Source organism: Rhinoderma darwinii, chromosome 1 (assembly GCF_050947455.1).
Source record: "Rhinoderma darwinii isolate aRhiDar2 chromosome 1, aRhiDar2.hap1, whole genome shotgun sequence".
NCBI lineage: Eukaryota > Metazoa > Chordata > Amphibia > Anura > Rhinodermatidae > Rhinoderma > Rhinoderma darwinii.
The window spans coordinates 225110521-225132066 of NC_134687.1; the positions used below are offsets into that span (position 1 = coordinate 225110521).

Consider the following 21546-nt stretch of genomic DNA (forward strand, 5'->3'; position numbering starts at 1 on the left):
GATCATTTCACATACTGAGAAACTTAGTTGGGCTCTGTTTACATCTGTGTTCAGCAATTACGCAGTTCTTCATAGGAGCAGAACAACTAAATTGACTGAGTAACGTATCCATGACACGGGTGACACCAATTGCGCCTGACGGACCCCATTCAACGTAGCACCCAACACAGATGTGAACAAATCCTTACATCTGTATATTTTATAGGCAGTAGCAGATGTAAGGGGAAGCCGAGGCATGGCAGGAATAGATCGCTCCCCTGTGCAAAACATTTGGCCTAAATGTTATCATTGTCACATGTTATAAGTGTCGGACTTGGTCCCAATAGAGGAAATAATTCTCAGGGCCCATCCTTCATCTATACAGAGAATGTGAATGTCCGCTTTTAATTTCATTGGAAATTTTGTTGTTATCATTGTCTACAAAGGGTATATCATTAATAAGGTCTAATATGTTATTTGCGAATCATCCCATAAGAAATAGGAATCCATAAGAAGACCCTAGTGGCAAGTGGTAGACTCCAAAGTCAGCTCCAAATGTGATTGTCTTCTGCTGGATCTTTGAGGCCTATTATGATGTCTTAGCCTGGGCCCACCAGAGAATCCTCTAGCACTAATCTAACATCAATCTTACCCTTTATGTTGCTGTATACTTGTGGTCTGCAACGCTCTGGCTATTGCAGAACTACAATTCACAGTATGTCCTGACAGGTGCAGTATTGCTGAATATAATAATTGCATGGTATACATTAGTAAAAAGTGTTCTTTCTATCATAATTTTATTATACAATGAACATAAGATGCCCTTACCTTCACAATCACTATTTTCAATCTGTGCTGTAGGGAGCTATTTGGGCTCGCTTAGACATAGCTGCTTGATACACTGCTACTGTGTTCACCCATGATATACAAAAGGCAAAAGGGCTTTTTCGCTTTGGACAGTCCCTACTTCTCAGAAGTATCAATGGGCCAGAAAATGATAGTGTTCCCCTGCTTGGACTCCAAGCGATCAGCTGTAATCTGTGGGGAAACCTGGCAGTAGTTGATCAGTTTTAGTGCAGCACCTCCACAGGGGAAACTAAGCATTACACAGTGCCCATTCATATCAATGGGTTGTCTTAGTAATGCAGGACAGGACAGGTTAAGAGACCGTCTTTGTAGCGGTTCTCCACTCTGGTCAAGAAATGAGACCCCTGGACAGAGGACCCCCACTCTTCATTTAGAATTCCCTTATAAGTTATATGAAAATTTGGTTTCTAAACTTGAAAACCCGTTCAAATATATATTTTAGAAGATCTCTCTACCCAAAATTATAAAGTATAAAAAGATATAACAATATTCGCAAAGTATTAGTATTATCATCTGTTCGGTCCTCTTATTTGATGATTATAATGGCGTTATTGTTTCCTTATACATATATTGCTTCTGGTCAGAATTGTAAACAAGATGTTGACATTACATAGCTGGTGATGTTAGCAGCAGGGGTGGAGCTGTGACTACCTGTCAATCATTACCATGAAAAAGAGGTTATCATCACTGTTTCTGTACTATAAAGAATGTGGATCTTAAGAAACCTTATAAAGCAGAAATAAACCAATGATAATATACGAATGTAGTAGTAGAATAAAGCTTTTTGGGGCCAGTTATTGAGGAAAAAAAAGACTGCTACAGAAGCAAATCACATTTCAATAATGCTATTAAGTACAAATGCTCTTGCATTTTGGTATTCCCCTAGATATTTATAATTTATTTATATTTCCAAGATCCCATCCCCTTTCAACTAGTATGACTGTGGTGAGGAGGAGTTAGATCACCAATCAAGGGCGCTCACTGCCGCTCCACAGCTGTCAGTAATATTATAGTGGAAATAATTTCAAAAATCAATTAATATATAAGGAAAAAAATGTACCATATTTTCCTTGTACAGTCTTTAAAATCCAACTTACCAGCCTGGTTGGTGGTGACATTCACCGAGACATACTGCCGAGATCCCGGGCTCAGTTCAGACACGCCATTTTCAGCCTCAATCTCAAAGGTGTAATTTGTATGGGCCTGCAGATCTATTACCATTACAGATGTGTTTCTAAAGCCGCTTTGCTGAGGTATGTAACGAACGTGAATTCCACACTCCTCGCACACTCTGGTAATGGAGTTACATTTCTTGCATACAATATTATAGTAGACATCTTTTCTTCCTCCAGTGTCTGTTGGAAACATCCATTCCAAGATGACACTAGTTTCATTGATGTTGGAAATTGCATTGCGTGGTGCTGATGGCGGCCCTTAGAATGGAGAAAGAAATATACATTATTGATAGTGAAACATAATAATAAAATGGGGAATTATATTTCACGTTAATAGCACAAATAGAAATAAAAAAAATGAATCCACAATATACAGGCTGTAGAAATGCAGAAATGCAGAATATACAGGCAAAAATTAAAGGATATAACTACATCTAGTTTGAGCTTAGTTAAATAGTACGTAGATACAATACGTACGTACGTAGATCCAAATTGTACGTAGATATTGGATACAATATCTATAAAGTCGACACTTTAACAGCTACTTCTGTATACTTGCTCGCTAATGCAAATATCTAATTGACCAATCACGTGGCAGCAACTTAATGCATAAAAGAATGCAGACATAGACAACAAGTACAGTTGTTGTTCACACCAAACACTAAAATGAGGAACAAATGTGGTTAGTCAGACTGGTTCCAGCTATCAAACAAATTACTAAGAAGAAGAAATGGATTGAATGTAGTGCGTTCCACTTTACAATCCAGTGGGCACAGGATCCCCAAAACTGGACATTTGAATATTGGGAACATGCTGTGATTCAGTCCGATGGTGGTGGTGTAACGGTATGAAGAATGTTTTCTTGGCACACATTAGACACCTAGTACTGAGCATGGTTTACATGCCACGGCTTGCCACAGCACACCATGTCACAAAGCATGTGATCCTTAGCTGGTTCTACAAACATGACAATGGATTTTGTGTACTCCAATGGTTAACAGATCTCAATTCACTAGAACATCTATGGAATGTGGTGGGGATTCTCAGCAGAAATGATTCCATCGTCTTTTTAAATTTATGTCATGATGGAAGCAAAAAAAAAGGGGGGTTCCTTGCCAGTGCTAGAATAGTTAATCTAATAAACTGGCCACTGAATCTAAATTGTCATGCTCATTGCAATCCAGACAACTCTACATGTCACCGTATGCTTCCTCCATTCAGCACCGTATTACAGAAATATTATTGCTTAAATGTTTCTAGGGGGGAATAATTCTGTAAGGGCTCATTCACACGAGTGTGATATATGTATGTCCGTGTGACCGTGTTTTAACGGCCGTCACACTGACCTATGTAATTCAATGGGGCCGTTCACATGGCCGTTGTTTCAACGGACCGTGTGAAGGGTCCGTGAGAAAATTGGACATGTCCTATTTTTTCACGCTTCACGCATTCCTCCATAGACTCTAGTCTATGGGGGATGTGTGATAACGTGTACCGCAGCGCTGAGCACGGATGCACCTCGAACGTGAAAAACGTCAGTTTTTTACGTCCGAGATGCGTAACGCTAATCCGGCCAATAAAGCATTCAATGGAGCACGCCTCAATTTTCTGTCTGCTGTATTCCATATAAATCCAAACAGAAAGAGCCTTTGTCTGCCATCATATGAAATCGGAGCATAAGGAGGTACAGCAAGGTCCTATTTATTTCTATAGGAGGTGTATTACAATTCCATACAGCTAGTAGAGAGTCATAATACAACCATGTGCATAAGCCCTTATTGTAGCACTCGGGTGGACTGACTAAAACATTGGACAAAATAATTCATTCACAATTTAGGAGGGAAAATAATAAAAATGATAAAGTAATTTTTTATGAGTTGTTTCTCGCAAGATTTCTTGAAACAGTATGGATAAATTGATAGAAATGTTTCACTACTTCAGACTTGAGACTTCCTTTAAAGCTGCCCTTTCAGAAAATCCCATATGGGAGACACATTTTGGTTGTATGGAGCACAATACCAACAAATACACATACACTGCTGTAATCCTTCCCTTCAGCCTTGCTTTTCCATGTAGCCAGAATGCCGTCGGAATTCTCACCCCTCCCCATCCCAGGTCTTTTCTCATTTAGGTGCTCGACAGCACCAAGACGTAGTGTTCATCAACGCACCGAACTTCCCGATGCTGACCAGCATCAGAATTTTGTGCTATGGTGGCACCTGGAGAAGAAAGAACCTGGGAGCACGGAGCAGTAAGTAAATGCCGGGTCTGGTCTAAGTTCTGATTTATTTAGGGGTCTAATGTATTTTGGGGTTTCGTCTGGAGTTTGCTTTGTTTAGGGGAACTGGTCTGAGGTCTGATTTACTTAGATTGGCCTTGTGTGGGGTCTGAATTATTTAGGTGGTCTAGTCTGAGGTCTGATTTATTAAGGGGGTCTGGTCTTAGGTCTAATTTATATAGGGGATCTAGGCTATGATTAGTTTAGTGGGTCTTGTCTGGGGTTTGATTTATTTAGTGGGTCTAAAATATCATATTTTATTTTGTGGTGTAATCTGAGGTTTGAATTAATTTTGGGGTCTAATCTAAATAAATGTTGAGGTTGGGTCTGGGGTCTGTATGAGTTTAGGGGTCTGATCTGAGCCGTGAATGCATTAAGGATGTGGGCTAAGTTCTAAATTAATTTTGGGGTCTGATCCTTTGTTTTGATTCCTCCTCTACCCATCTTAAGTTTGCTAGTTATGTGGCTGTGGTACCATTGTTTGTGTTTTTCCCACCCAGTCAGCAGAGCCTGAAGAGTAGAAGAGCACACCAGCAAGGACAACAGTACAAAAAGTCTCTCCTTCTCTGTCTCCACATCTTATTAGAAGTAGAGGTGGATGGACCTAAGCTCATGGCAGTGCCTGCTGAATTGGGAGGTTCTAGCGTTGGAGGAAGGCCACAGCAGGTAGCTCAGGGACCCCCAAGTGAAATTACTGTGTGGGCCCTTGTGCAATAAACCCACAAACCTCTTTAGTTCTGCTGAGGGATTTTAGCTACTAGAATTCTTTCATATAATATTCTAAGCATATCACCATTCATTTGAATGGTTCTTTGTGTTAAGAATGTTGTGTCCCAGACTTCCAGAGTTTCTGTGTGGTGCTGAAGAGGTTTGGACAGTTTATAGTTTTGAAAATTGGTGTTCTGCACTCACAGACTCCACCTATTGGATTGTCTCACATTAGGAAATGTTAGCTTAGGAATTTTGGGTGGATTTTCCCTTTAACCCTGTTTTTTTTTAAGCCTGTTTTGGCCTTGTGGACGCAGCCGATTTTTTAAGGGCAAAGCCACACGTGGCGGAATTGCTCTTGAATTCCGCTGCGGACACTCCGCAGCGTTAATCCGCAGCGGAGCCGTTTCTCCATTGCCTTCCACTTCTTTTTAGTAGGCTTCGTTTAGACGAGGCTGAAAATTCCGATGCGGAGCATAGGCTGCAGTGCGGAATTTGGTGTCCGCAGCATGCAATGGCTGTTGCGGAGTTGTGGCAGACTGGTTGCGGACTCATGGCGGAATTTCTCCATTGACTTCAATGGAGATTCTAAATTCCGCAATGAAGTCCGCAGCTGTCATGCACATGTTATGTGTGCTGCGAATGCGTCTTGCTTTTTTGACATGACATTTCTTCATTCTGGCTGGACCTATGTATTTCTAGGTCTACAGCCAGACTGAGGAAGTCAATGGGGCTCCCGTAATTACGGGAGTGTTGCTAGGAGATGTCCGTAAATAGTCACTGTCCAGGGTGCTGAAAGAGTTAAGCGATCGGCAGTAACTGTTTCTGCACCCTGGACAGTGACTTCCGATCACAATATACAGCAACCTGTAAAAAAAATAGAAGTTCATACTTACCGAGAACTCCCTGCTTCTGTCTCCAGTCCGGCTTCCCAGGATGACGTTTCAGTCTAAGGGACGGCTGCAGCCAATCACAGGCTGCAGCGGTCACATGGACTGCCGCGTCATCCAGGGAGGTCGGGCTGGATGCCGAAAGAGGGACGCGTCACCAAGACAACGGCCGGTAAGTATGAAATTTGTTTACTTTCACTAGGGAAAGTGCTGTCCCTTCTCTCTATCCTGCACTGATAGAGAGAAGGGAATCACTTTTACCGCAGTCCGCAGCAGCTAGTCCGCATCAATTTACTGCACATTTTGGGCAGATCCGCCGCAGAATCTGCAACGCAGATTCTGTGCGGCATTGATGCGGACAGTTGCGGAGGAAATCCGCCACGTGTGGGCATGCCCTAAATCTGACATGTGTCACTTTATGTGGTAATAACTTGGGAATGCTTTTAACTATACAAGTGATTCTGAGACTGTTTTCTTGTGACATATTGTACTTTATGTTAGTGGAAAAATTTGGATGATAAATTCAGTATTTATTTGTGAAAAACACCAAAGTTTAGTAAATATTTGCAAATATTAGCAATGTTCTAAATTTAAATGTATCTGATTGTAAAACAGATAGTAATATCACAAAAACATGCTTACTTATTAACATTTCCCATTCTGACCCCACAGGTTTTTTGCTGAACTTTTAGAATTAGACCGTGAAAATTAAAATCTACATGTTTTCCAATAAAATGTAGAAATTATAAATTTTTGCAAGGCATAAATAAAAAAAAGCACCACAGCATTTGAAAAGCTATTTCTCCCGATTACAGCAGTACCCCACATGTGATAATAAATGACTGTTTCTACCCACGGGAGGGCTCAGTATGAAAGGAGCATAATTTGGCTTTTGGATCTCAAGTTTGCTGGATTGGTTTTCGGGTGCCATGTCGCATTTGCAAAGCCCCTGTTGGACCAAAACAGTGGAAACCTGCCAAACGTGACCCCATTTAGGAAACTACAGCCCTAAAATAATTTATATAGGGGTGTAGTGAGCATTTTGGTCCCACAGGTTTTTTGCTGAAATTAGTGGAGTTAGGCCGTGAAAGCTTCTATTGTTCTCTATTCTTTTTTTTTACGGCATTTGCCGTGGGCTATAAAAAACATATTTATGTTATTCTGCGGGTCGATGCGATTACGGCGATACCATATGTGTATCGTTTTTTTATGTTTTACTGTGTTTGCACGATAAAATCACGGTTTTAAAAAAATAATTTCGTTTTTGTGTTGCCATATTCTAAGAGCCATAACTTTTCTATTTTCCATCAACAAATCTGTGTGAGGGCTTGTTTTTTGCGGAAAAAGTTTTTATTGGTACCATTTTTGGGTACATGCGACTTTTTGATCTCTATTTATTTAATTTTTTAGGAGCTGAAATGACTAAAAATAGCGATTCTGGTATAGTTTTTCCATAACGGAGTTCACCCAGTGGGATAAATATCATTATATTTTTATAGTTCAGGCCGTTACGGATGCGGCGATTCCAAATATGCATAGTTTATTTCTTTTTTTCTAATAATAAAGGCCTTTATAAGAGAAAAAGGGTGATTTTTAATTCTATTACATGGTACTTTAACTTTTTGGTTTTTGTAATTTTTTTTTAACCCCTCTAGGGACTCGAAGATCCAACTGTTGGATCGTTGTTATAATACCCTGCAATACTTATGTATTGCAGGGTATTACACCTGTCAGTTTCACACTGACAGGCAGTGTAATAGGCAGGACCTAATCGCCTTCCGTAGATAGCAGACCAGGTTGCCATAGCAACCATCGGCACCCCACTATCTTGTTACGGGGTGCCGATGTTGTTGGAACTCCATAAATGCGGCGGTCGCAATTGACCGCAGCATTTAAGGGGTTAATTGGCAGGGATCACGACTGTGATCCCACCCGATGTATTCCCTTAGTACTAAGGCTGCTGGCAGAAGCCAGTACTGAGAGATGCCGGGCTACGTGGAGTGCCAGAACCAGCGCTGAAGCCCGTTAATCTACGTGGGGCGGTCGGGAAGGGGTTAAGCTGAAGTTTATATATACATTTTTTGTAAAAATTGTCCTGTTTGTGTATTTATTAACATTATCTGTACAGTCTGTTGTGCTTGAAATTATGATAGAATCTTCCATAAAGCAAAGGTTGTGGTTTCTTATTATCCTTTAGTGAATTTGTGTTAGAATTGCCTTGCTGAGAAGAAATTAAAACTAATGAATGAGGGTAATAAATGTATATTGGGCAATAAAGTTCTTTATAGTTAAATTAAAAGAGGAATCACAGACTACAATTCAGTACTAATTAGTTCACAGATATTTGTGGTACCATGATAGGTTACTGCTTGGTTTAGTCATCGGGTCTAGATTAGAGAAATTAAAGTTTTAACTATTTTTATCATCCATCATTTCCTTGGTATGTCTACAGCACCTCTAAATCAAGCTAATCTTTTTTTGTCAAGGAATCCATTGTTTAACTTCTTGCTGCCGCAAACAATTTTTGCTTTTTTCATTTTTGTTTTTTCCCTGCCTGGCTTCCAAAAGCCATAATTTTTTTATTTTTCCATCGACATAGCCGTATGACGGTTTTGTTTTTGCAAGACGAGTTGTAGTTTTTAACGCCTTTACGACATTTTACGCAACTGCACATCATATCAAGGAACAAGGTGTATGGAGCGGGCTCACAGTTTAAGTGGGCTGTAACATGCAGCTAACAAGTCACTGATACGGTTGGGAATTAGAGATAGCTCTGATCCCGGCACTTTAATGCTGTGGTCAATATCAGTATTGCAGTGTATTGCACCAGTGATCAAATGATTGTTCAAGACCCCTAGAGGGACCAAAAAAAAAAAAGTAAACAGTTAAATAAATTTTTTATTAATGTATAAAATAAGTTACTAATAACCCTTTCCAATGTTTTCCCTAAATTAATGTAAAAACAAAAAGAAAATATATAAAAAAAATATATAACTGGATTTGTTGCATATGTAAAAGCTTGAATTACAATATATAAACTGTTTTTTTCTTAGCAAAAGTAAACATTTAAATGTGGTTTTGCCGTATAGTATTGACCCGCAGAATAAAGATAACGTAATTTTTGCGATGAAAATATATTTAGAATATATTTAACACATTATTTTTAAAAAAAAATTCAGTCCCACTACAGGACTCGAACATGCAATTATTAGATCATTACATCACTTATGTATTGCAGTACAATATTTTGCAGCCAGAAAAAATTTACCTCAGAATTCCTTGAGGCAGATTTTGAATTGAGTGCGCTTATTTTCTACGGCCTTCGCTGTGTTTTTTTTACTGCGTATTTCGCTTGTGGCCATTGAAGCTAATGCAAGGACCTCAGGCAAAAAACATCACGAAACACTCTCGGAAACTTGCGCCGCAGATTTTTCTGAGTCCCATTGATTTTAATGGGAGGTCAGAAGTGGAAACCGTGGCAAGAAAGCACATGCCGCTTTTTTTCCCACTAACGCCTCTGCCTCCCATTGATTTCAGACGTTTGTTGGCGTTCAAACTCTGTGTGAACAGGGCTTTATAGTCCAGAGATGCAGTCAGAGTTCTGTGATTGTCATTTAAAACAACCTTGTCTTTGTCAACAGCCTTGTCTTCAGATGTACCACTAACAGCTTAGCTGAGCACGTATCATGCAGTGCGACAGTTGCTTTTCCTACATTAGATTCCTGTACAGTGCCTGGTGTAAAGACTACACTTCCAAGAAGTCAAATCACCAGAGAAAGCTCAATGCAGATTTTGTATCAGAAAGAAATGCTGGGAGATTTCACATCTGAAGTTTGCAGAATTGTGAATGCAGCTCTGGACTATATAAAAGGATACTAAATCAGGATCAGTACAATATAAATGCTATAATGTGGTTACTCAATATTTGATGTACTGTAGATTAAGTCTGGTTTCCAAAGGTGAACATGCACTTAAATCTCCAGTTAATGTCCACCATTTATAATCACATTGTTTTTAGGTAAAAAATGCTGTGCTGATTAATTTCTTAATATATCTCTATAGCGGTCTGAGTTTTGTTTTTATAGTCCTCTGCATAGGCATGGATTTAAAAGATAACATGCTGGCTACCTTCAGCAGCCACTAGAGGAAGTAGCTGCGTACTAAATTGTTATTGAGTACAATAGATAACAGATGCAGTAAGCACCTTATCCTTATCTCCCCCTAGTGGTGATAATTATCTAACATGTTGTGAAATTGCGGTTATAGATTTATAAAATTTAGCAATTCAATATGTTATTTTCACAGACAGTCCATTTACTAGAATAATAGAACAGTGCTTAGAACATGCTTACTTGTACATGCCATTGTATGTGGGTCAGAGTCTCGCCTATAATAGCGCTCTTCACAGACACAAGACGTCGATCCTTCCTCATGGGCATAGCTGTGAGGTGGGCACTTGCTGCAAGTCTGACTCTGAGGGGAAGACTTGAAAAATCCTGGACGACACGCTATAAAACAAAACATAACATAAAACATTACTTTAATACATATTTGATTTTACCAGATCTTATGTTATTGGCTGTAATAGAATAATAGCGTAAAATTAAGGACATATATACCATATAGGCAACCCCTTGTAAATATTATAGCACCTGCAGAGGGGGCAGTTCCAATTGACCCGGTCCCTCTTCCGCAAGAGTGATGTAAATTTGTGCAAAGATTTGACTCTCCATAGACACTTCAGCAAAGAAGTGAGAATGGTCATGACCCCCTCGTATTTCAAGAAGGGGTGTGAACCGGCAATGGATAGAAGACTAATTCTAAATATTGTCATATGCCCAATGCTCTCCGGCGTGTTTGGGTAATAATGACAATTTGAAATATTTGAAATGACTCTCAATGGATTTAAATGTGTGTTGCTTACATAGTGCAGTTTTGGTGAATTTTTTAATGTATATTAGGTCATAGGCCACTATCAGGAGCATCCTTTTGGCCAGTTTCACAGGATAGTTTTAAAATGACTTTGTAGCTTTGGTTAAAAAAAACAAAAACTGTTCCATCTGAATCTGAAAATATGGTTTCCAGGGGTAAAGCCAGAGTGGAGTTACACTGGACATGAAATTTATATGTATTATATATACACGTCCAATGGTCCGACAAATCTGATAATCCGGCCCATGCATGCAAGGTTATTGGAGTTGTCCATTGGTATTCACGTATCCAATGATGTTAAATATACAAATCATCAATTTCATAGGAAGCCAAATAACCTATCTGTAGGTTTTTGACTGTGGTAGGAAACCGGAGTACCGGAAGGAATATGCAAACTACGGTATATACATCTATCGTTTTTACTTTTTGAAACGTATCGTTTCTTATATGCTGAAAGCATATTATGGTGAGACTTCTACATATGAACATGAAATATATTCGTAACTGACTCTGTATATGAGAAGGAAAATATTAACTATAGGAAATACATCAATAACACATTATGCTGCAGGACTGAAACTGGAGAGCTGAGGGTCTTTGCCAAAAATCTGTACATTAAACTATATAAGAGTATTGTTCCATAGATCAGATTGCTGTGCTGCATGTTACAAGCACCGCGCAACTTTATAGTCATAACACGGATTTATATTAACCCCTTTAGACCATCTTAGAATTTGCAGAACTGCTACAGCAGCTCTAATCACTCCATTCTATACAGAACACACAGAAGCCCACAGTCTCATAGTGTATTCGGTCTTATTTATGAACTGAAAAATCTATTTAGACCTTTAATGATAGCTAGTAATCATTTACAGAGCTAAATGAATTGTGAGTTCATGCTGAATCCTTATCTCTATGGTAAACAGGTCTATATTAAAGGGGTTTTCCAGCCGATAAAAATTGATGGCCTATCCTAGTGATAGGCTATCAATAGCTGATGGGTCGGGGTCCGACTCCCAGGATTCCCACCGATCAGCTGTTTTGAAGTGGACGCAACGCACGTACGAGCACTTCTTCCCTTTCATTTCTTCTTGCTCACATTTAGTGGCGATTCGAAGGTATTGCAGCCTTTTCTACCACTGAAGTGAATAGGAGAAGGCTGCAATATTGTGAATCACCGATAAATACGTGTCGAAGAGTGAGCAAGAAGAAATAAAGAGGAAGCAGTGCTCGTATGAGCATTGCACCCACTTCAAAACAGCTGACCGGCGGGGGTCCTGGGAGTTGGACCCCGACCCATCAGCTATTGATGGCCTATCCTGAGGACAGTGGTCCAGTATTGAATGCAGCTGCTTTGAGGCAGGGGTATCTCAGGACTGGTAGGGCCCTTGACACATTCAACTGTTACCCATGAAGATCAGTCGAAATTTACAATGGAGGAGGGCATGAGCCAGCGTTGGATCCCAATTTTCATTTATTGTTTGGCTGTACCTTTACCCAGAGGTAGAGATCAAGAGTAAATAGAGATAAGATGAATCCTTAATGCAGCTAATAATTTTGCTACATTAGTATATGGGCACTTACGATGTAAGCAATACTGTGCAATGTTTTAAGCATTCATGTGTATCACTATGCTGGCTCTACTGTGTGAGCATACATTTTAGGAGCTCTATGTGGGTATTACTGTGCAGTTACAGTATTGCGACACTACTTACTCTATGACCACAATCGTTTTGGAATCTAGTGTGTGGCATTGCTATATCGGTATATCCTCTCCTGCTTGCTGCTCCTGCCTGTAAACAATATACACTGGTTCAGACGCACACCTACCTTTCCCACAAACACTATAGGGCTCAAAGATGGAATCAAATCTGAAGCTGCAAAGCCTCCGTTTTTTCCCTGTATTTTAAACGCATGTAAAAAAAAAAAGACCTCTTTATGGAATTTTTTTACATGCATTTTGAGTGCAGATTTTTCATGCAAGTACCTAAGTTTTTCCACGCGTTTTTGAAGTTGTGAAGCCTTGGGAGGAAATCGCCTGAAGAAACACCAAATCTAAAGCATGCTGCATTCGAATAAAAACCCCACTGACCCCAAAAAACCCGACAAAAATGCAACCAATCAAAAACGTTGTATATGTAGACATTCTAATATTAAACTTTTTACTACATCTGGCCGTAGCATTCTAGCAAAGACATTTTTTTAAAAAAAAACCTGCTTAAACCTGCTAAACACTGTGTGTGAAACCGTTTTTTAAAAAGTGCCTTTTATTTATTTGCCCAATGAAAGCTTTTGATAGCTAGATGACTGTCCCTTCTTTTACGTGACCTCTTGCGCTGCTGTAAACATCATTACTAATCTTTGCCCAAGAGGGTTAGAAACTGGTGCACCCCTGTAATATATAGTTAAAGCCTATGTACACATTAATATACGGACAATAATATGGTTTGGGAAGAAATTCACAAAAACAAGGAATATTCAGTTATTGCTATTATGTTAGGGAATAGCATATACTTTATTATGTATATTTAATTCTACTTATATTTTTGGAATTGCAAGCTAATGAGTGGCAGCAAGCTACTTTAATTAAATTTCCTGCAACTTCCCTCAGCAGATACATAGTGTTTCATTACAGCCTTTACTCTGCTAAAATTGGCAGCCTGAATTCTGCTGAAAGACTAAGGCCTCATGCACACGGCCGGGCCCGTAATCACGGGCCGAGATTGCCTGCATTTTCGGCCCGTGCTCACTTACAAAGTATAATAGCATGGACCGTAAAAAGCAAAAGATAGGACGTGTCCTATCTTTCGCGGTACACTTCTACGGCCCTGACATCTTCCTGTAAATAAACGGGAAGGTGTCCGTGGATAATAGAAGTGAATGGGTCCGTAATTGTGGACAGTAATTGTAGTCCGCAATTACGGACGATTTTTTACGGTCGTGTGCATGGGGCCTTATAGGGCAATGATGTCTGGCCTGTTGTATTATCTTCCACTCAAAAATGGAGCAATTCTAATAATTGTTAAAGGATAACTATATAGAAACTGATTTATCAAAACCTGTACTAAAGATTGTCATTGAATGAAAAACACACACCTTGTTCTCCCTGCAAAATAATCTAGCGTCTCTGGTTGCTCTGGGGTCATGATATTTGGTTTCTGTATTCTGTATGATATTATAGATCTTAAAGATACAATAACGGAGATTTATTAGTACTGGTACAACTACTGGCATGTGTCTCTCCCAGGTTCAGAATGCGCACGATTCGTCAATGTGTTTACGCCCTACTGATGAATCTACCGCAGGCTTAAAACAATGCCAGGTCGGTAATGGTGTTGTTTCCTGCCGTTTCTACTTAGTGGCAGAAAAAGTTGACAAATTAATCATGCTCCATGTTACTATAAATTCTAACCCAATTCCCTAACATATTTGTGCATCTGAAAAAGTGGTGCAGGGTCTCCACAAATATAGCGTTTGGACCAAGCGCTATATTTTTCGATGTTTTTACGCCAAGGTAGAAAAGAATGCACAATGTTCATGTGGAAAGAGGATGGATTGGTACATTTTCATGTGTCACGAGGCAGGGTGTGGACCCACTGGGCCGTACCGCGTAGCGGGATGACAGCTGGCCAAACATGTATGGTACAGAGTCTATAGTCCAGAAAAGGGTACCTGAGGCAATGTAGACAGTAGCAAGGCAGGCTCGGCTGGGACCAGGCAGCAGGTAGATGTCAGGCGTGGTGCAGTAGAACAGGAGTGGAGATGCAGCAAAACACGACAACAGCTCAGCATGGCAGTAGACCAGGATGGTACTGATAGCCCGGGAAACAGGATACGGGATACAGGTACAAAGAACACTGGGAAGCTGGAAGACACTTAGGGGACCATTTGCAAGACAGACTAAGGGAAACAACAACAACGCTCAGGCAAAGATAAGAAGGGTGGTGACCCTCTTATAGTCCAGAAATTCATGAGTTGATGATGATGATTTTCAGGTGAGCACGCTGGCCCTTTAAGAGTGGGCACGAGTGCGCGTGCACACACTCCGGGAGACAAGCTCGATACCTGGAAGTGAGTGCCGGCACCTAACAGGGGGATGACGCAGAACAGCAGCAGGACGTTTATTGCCGCGGTCGTCGAGGGGTAAGTTAGAACGACAGACTGCAGACATAGACGTTACAGTATCCCTCCTCTTACGCCCCCTCTTCTTTGGACAAGAACTGGAGATAAACTTCCTTATGAGGACAGGGGCATCAATGTTCTCCTCTGACTCCCAAGACCTCTCTTCTGGGCCGAATTCCCTCCAATCCACCAAATAAAATGTCCTTCCTCCCACCTTCTTGGTGTCTAGAATCTCCCTTACCTCGAAAGTCCCAGACGAACTGCCAGGAGTCACTGTGGAACTAGGAGTCCTAGAATAGTGGTTCAGGACCACAGGCTTCAGCAAGGATACATGGAAGGAGTTAGGGATCTTGAGTGTAGGAGGCAGCTGCAGCTTGTAAGACACCGGGTTAATTTGTAGCAGGATCTCAAAGGGTCTGAGGAACCTGGGAGCAAATTTGCAGGGCGGCACCCTCAGCCGGATATTCTTTGAGGACAAAAAGACCCTCGTACCTGGAAGAACCTGATGAGGATCCCGTCTTCTAGTATCTGCTTTTTTCTTCATGCGATCCACCGCCAGAAGAATAGAAGATCGGAAGAGGTATTCGAGGATGTGTGCCGTAGACTATGAAGAACGGGCTGGAGGTGGTGGACTCACTAGAATGGTTATTATAGGAGAATTCTGCCCACGGGAGCAGCTGCACCCAGTCATCATGTCGTCTAGAAACAAAGTGCCGCAGTTAGTTCTCCATAATTTGGTTAATCCTCTGGACTTGTCCATTGCACTGGGGATGATAGGCCAAAGAGAAGTCCAACTTTACACCAAGTAGATCGCAGAGTGCTCTCCAAAACTTCTAAGTGAACTGGACCCCTCGATCCGAAACAATATGCAGGGGCAAGCCGTGCAGACGGAAGATGTATTCTATGAAGAGGTCAGCCAGTCGAGCAGCAGAATGCAGGCCAGTCAGGGGAACAAAATGAGCCATTTTAGAGAATCGATTCACCACCACCCAGATCACACTGCAACCCACAGAGAGAGGAAGGTCCGTGATGAAGTCCATTGCAACATGCTGCCAGGAGGCATCGGGCACAGGCAGTGGTTGGAGCAGACCAGCTGGTCTGGAGTGGGCAACATTATTTGCTGCGCATACCGTACATGAGGAGACGAAGTCCATGACATCTTTGGGCAGCGTGGGCCACCAGAACTGACGGGCGATTAGGTCTTGGCTCTTACGAGTACCCGCGTGACCTGCCAGCTTGGAGCTGTGACCCCAGCGAAGGATTCTTCCTCTGTCTGCCAGACGTACAAAACTTCTTCCTGGAGGAATGTCACTAACTTGCAGGGGGTTCACAGAGAAGATGCAGGAAGGATCAATAATATTCTGTGGGGACTCCACAGTGTCCTCTGTTTCGAATGACCTAGATAAGGCATCGGCCCTCACATTCTTGTCGGCAGGTCGGTAGTGGAATTTGAACCGGAATCAAGCAAAGAATAACGACCACCTGGCATGACGAGGATTCAACCGTTGAGCCGTCTGTAAATAGGTCAGATTCTTGTGATCCGTGAAGACTAGGATAGGGTGGACTGTGCCTTCCAGTAGGTTTCTCCACTCCTGCAGGGCCAGCTTGATGGCCAGTAACTCCCGATCCCCAATCGAGTAGTTGCGCTCTGCGGAAGAAAACAGTTTGGAATAGAAGCCACATACCACAGTCTTGCCTTTAGAACCTCTCTGGAACAAAAGTGTGCCAGCACCAACAGGGGAAGCGTCCACCCCTAAAGAAAACTGTAGGGACACATCAGGGTAGTGAAGAATAGAGGCTGACGTGAAGGCTTTTTTCAATGTCTCATATGCGGCTTCAGCCTCCGGAGTCCACACTTTGGCATTCATACCCTTTTTTGTGAGGGAAGAGATGGGGGATGTCAATGACGAGAAGTTGGGGATTAACAGCCGGTAGAAGTTGGCGAATCCCAGGAAGCGTTGTATGGCCCTTAAGCCTTGGGGGCGTGGCCACTCCAGGACAGCCTTTACCTTCTCAGGGTCCATCTTGAGGCCCTGATCAGAGATGATGTAACACAGGAAGGGAAGAGATCTTTTTTCAAACATGCACTTCTCCAGCTTGGCGTAAAGATGATACTCCCTTAAACGAAGCAACACCTGGCGGACATGACTCTGATGAGTTACTGGATCTGGGGAAAAAAATCTAAATATCATCGAGATACACTACAACACAGATATAGAGGAGATCATGAAAAATGTCATTGACAGATTCTCGAAACACCGCGGGGGCGTTACACAGGCCGAAGGGCATCACTAGGTATTCATAGTGCCCATCACGAGTATTAAATGCGACTTTACACTCGTCACCCTGACAAATCTGAATCAGGTTGTAGGCCCCCCGCAAGTCCAGTTTAGAAAAAAAATTTGCCCCCATATGCGATCGAACAGTTCCGAAATGAAAGGCAAAGGGTACCTGTTCTTCACCGTGATCCGATTGAGGCCTCGGTAGTCAATGCAGGGACGGAGGGATCCATCCTTCTTCTTGACAAAGAAGAACCCGGCTCCGGCCGGGGATGAGGATTTACGAATGAAGCCCCTCTCCAGATTCTCCTTAATGTAGGTCGACATAGACTGAGTCTCTGGCAGGGAGAGAGGGTACACTCTTCCGTGAGGAGGGGACGAATCAGGAACCAAGTCGTTCGGACAATCATATGCATGATGAGGCGGCAAGCTCTCTGCTTCCTTCGTGTCGAAGACATCGGCGAACTGAGGGAAACAAGGAGGCAACCCTGCCAATGACTGACGCGGAGAAGGCTGCAGTGGATCAATATGACCCAGACAGCGGTCGAGACACTTGGCACCCCACTGGAGAACCTTTCCGAAGTTCCAATCCAGGACTGGGGCGTGCAAGCGAAGCCAAGGCAAACCCAGCAGCATGGGTTTGATGGCCTTGGGCAGAATAAACAGGGAGATGAGTTCAGTGAGAGCTCCTACCTGAAGTCTCAATGGCTTGGTCACGGAAAAAACTGGGTCAGGCAAAGACAGTCCATCTACCGAGGCAACGATCAACGGCCTTTCCAGATGAGGAAACTGGAGAAGATCCACAAGGCCGTGACAGATGAAATTAGCTACAGAGCCAGAGTCCAGGTAGGCAGAAACCGGATGGAGCCTCTTGCCAGCGACAATGGTCACGGCAATAAACAGTTTGGAAGAGAGTTCACGATTAAATGCAGTAGCGCCCATTGTTGTCTCTCCAACCAAACCTAGGCGTTGGGGTTTTCTGGTTTCTGTGGGCACAGACACACGACATGGCCAGCGAGGCCACAATACAGACAGAGTCCAGAGGTGCGCCTGCACTGTTTCTCTTGTACAGACAATTTTAGGTGATCCACCTGCATCGGCACCTCGGGCGTAGCAGTAGATGAAGGCAAGAGTGGTTTTTGGAAGTTGGGCGCCAATCTAGGAAGCCGTCTCTCCTGTTGCACTTCATGAGACCTCTCCCTGAGCCTTATATCTACCCGAGTAGCCAGCAGAATCAGGTCATCCAAGGCAGGTGGTAGGTCTCGGGCAGCAAGTTCGTCCTAGATCCTGGGCAACAGGCCATGCCAGAAGGATGCCACCAAGGCCTCAATGTTCCAGGACAGCTCTCCTGCCAGGGTCCAGAACTGGATGGTGTATTCGCCCACGGAGGTGTCCTCTTGGCGAAGGTTAAAGATAGCCGTGGCTGCCGATGAGACACGTCCTGGCTCCTCAAAAACAGTACGGAACAACCGCATGAACCCCTGGAAGTCTCAGGTCCCTGACGTTCCCAGATTGGGTTCGCCCACGCCAGGGCCTGGCCAGCAAGTAGAGACATGATGAAGGCGATCTTGGTTCCGTCCGATGGAAATGCTCGGTCGTGCAGGGAAAAATGGATATAGCATTGGTTCAGAAATCCCCTGCACGTACTTGCTTCTCCATGGAACCGAGAAGGTAATGGCAGCGAGAATCGGGAATCCGAACTGGAACCGCCAGGGGATGTAGCAGAAGGGTCGGTCGGAGGAGCTTGTATAGTGGCAGGAATGGAAGCAGCTAGCGCCCCTAGCTGCTGCGCCATGGAGTCCACTGCCACAAGAAGTTTATCCTGTCTTGTTCGGAGATCCTGCAGGTCCGCCTGCATGGCTTGGGAGGGTGACATACCCTTAAATTGACCAGCAGAGTCCATGGCCTGAGCGTTCTGTCACGAGGCGGGGTGTGGACCTACTGGGCCATACCGCATAGCGGGATGGCAGCTGGCCAAACAGGTATGGTACAGATTCTATAGTCCAGAAAAGGGTACCTGAGGCAATGTAGATAGTATCAAGGCAGGCTCGGCTGGGACCAGGAAGCAGGTAGACGTCAGGCATGGTGAAGTAGAACAGACGTGGAGATGCAGTAAAACACGACAACAGCTCAGCACGGCAGTGGACCAGGATGGTACTGATAGCACGGGAAACAGGATACAGGTACGGGGAACACTGGGAAGCTGGAAGACACTTCGGAGACCATTTTCAAGACAGAATAAGGGAAACAACAACAACACTCAGGCGAGGATAAGTAGGGCGGTGACCCTCTTATAGTCCAGGAATTCATGAGTTGATAATGATTTTCAGGTGCGCGCGCTGCCCCTTTAAGAGCGGGCACGAGCGCGCGCGTGCACCCTCCAGGAGACAGGTTCAATACCTGGATGTGAGTGCCGGCGCCTCACAGGGGGATGACGCAGCACAGCAGCAGGACGTCCATGGCCACGGTCATCGAGGGGTAAGCTAGAACGACAGACCGCGGCCATAGACGTTACACCATGTATATTTGATGAATACAAATCACTTAATTCTTTTTTTAGATCCAATTCACACACAGACATACGGCATTACACGAGAGCTGCTGTTTATTTACTATGACGGTGCCACGATCCCCTGTTTAATGAAAACATTTGTCTCCTACTATGAACCGCTGTTCAATGTTTTTCTTTGGCTTTGTGTGTTTCTTAGCCGTGGGGTAGATGCAAAACATGTTTAACAGTCCTGTGCTTTACTGACAGTTCACCTTAAATCCGGATTATGAAGGCAGTGGCGCTAAAGATTACTGCAAGAAAGCAATCAGCAGCTTTATGAGTTGAAACAAGCGCACAGAAGAGACTTCTTGCAGAGACAATTCTAAGAGTTTAATAAAGTACTGGAGGGCAGGAACCATGGAAAGAATATTGATGGTGCGCAGAATGTGCATCTTCAGCTCAAGATAAAGTATATCAATACCGCAGCTAACAAGCAGCCTCGTCTTACATACCACAAAATAAACATTATATACATCCTGTATACACATGAACTGGTAAAGAATGCTATAGTCTCAAATGTGTCCTCCATATAACATCAAATTAGAATATTAATAATGGGAATTTCCGCAGTTATACTAGTGACTATTATTTCCCATCGGCCTTTTGTAGAAAAACCTGTGGAGGGTATGAGATAGCTGACAGCTCTCTCAATGTACATTGTGAACCAGACATGCCCTCTATTCAATACGTTTCCTCCAGCTGTAATTTATATGTATGATAGCTTTGACAGATTTCAGCAAAGACCTCTACCTTGTGAATTCTTTTGTTCTGGACCAGACAAAGCTCTTTCTGTGATCTGAATAGGATCCTCGCTCATCTCCCAATTACGATTTTTACTTTAATCCAGATGGCCTCTCCAATGCACGCTGTATCGGTAGATTTAATTGGACTAATTAAGTGCATGAGGACTAATTCATGGTCGCTGTATGCTATAATCACTCGCACCCCGGATTAGAGAAGAGTTCATCACACTACTAGAACATGGACTGTGTAGGTTAAAGGGTTTTACAAAGAAATAAGGGACTTGAAGAACCTACTGTACATCAGAAAGTTCACTTACAGTACAGTACCAGGACTGTCGAAAAGAAGAGTATACTTTACATATACAATAAATTGTCATGCTATTCTTTACAGCTCAGGCTGTATTATAGCCATTGATGTGTAGCAAAAGAGAAAAGGAGGATTTCCTAAATATATGTTGATACAGGAAAAGTAACTCGGTAGGATAAATTGTTTATGAAAACAATAGACATAAACTCCATTTGATGACATTTCCGAGCCTATCAAGGTCACTGTCACCTTTTAATCTCTCTAAGGCTGGAATCACACACAGCGTTTTTGGGGCGTTTTTAACCACTTTTTTATGTGTTTTTTTTTTAGTGTGGCCAGATGTTACATTAAAGTCTATAGTGAAATATATATGGTATTATAATTCTACAACTGAAATTTGGTTTGTTGCGTTTTTTAGGCAATTTTGTAGCAATTGCATTCTCTGGGCAATGCGTTTTTTTCAGGCATTTTTCTCATAGGCTTCTCTATAGAAAAACACCGGAAAAAAAGCAGGTACAAAATAACACTAAATTAAAAACACCACCAAAAACGCCACTAAAAACGCCATAAAAAACACATTACATTTAGTTTAAATAATAATTTGGGAATCGCAATATCAGAAATTCCCGAACATATTGTTATTAATATAATTTAACCTTAAAAGTAGGAGTAGCAAGAAGGGGGCAGAGGAAATAGGCTGACACATGTCTGTTGA

At 42.4% G+C, this 21546-nt stretch overlaps 1 protein-coding gene across 3 annotated transcripts in view; it reads right to left on the bottom strand.

Moving 5' to 3' along the window:
- EPHA5 (EPH receptor A5) overlaps positions 1-21546 on the bottom strand; it is a 350419-nt gene that overhangs the window by 108101 nt on the left and 220772 nt on the right. For all 3 annotated transcript variants that reach the window (XM_075861931.1, XM_075861939.1, XM_075861921.1), the window contains exons 4-5: positions 10250-10405; positions 1944-2279 (exon numbers count right to left, since the gene is read on the bottom strand). In XM_075861931.1, the coding sequence (XP_075718046.1) occupies positions 1944-2279; positions 10250-10405 (492 nt within the window). The remainder of the gene's footprint in view (positions 1-1943; positions 2280-10249; positions 10406-21546) is intronic.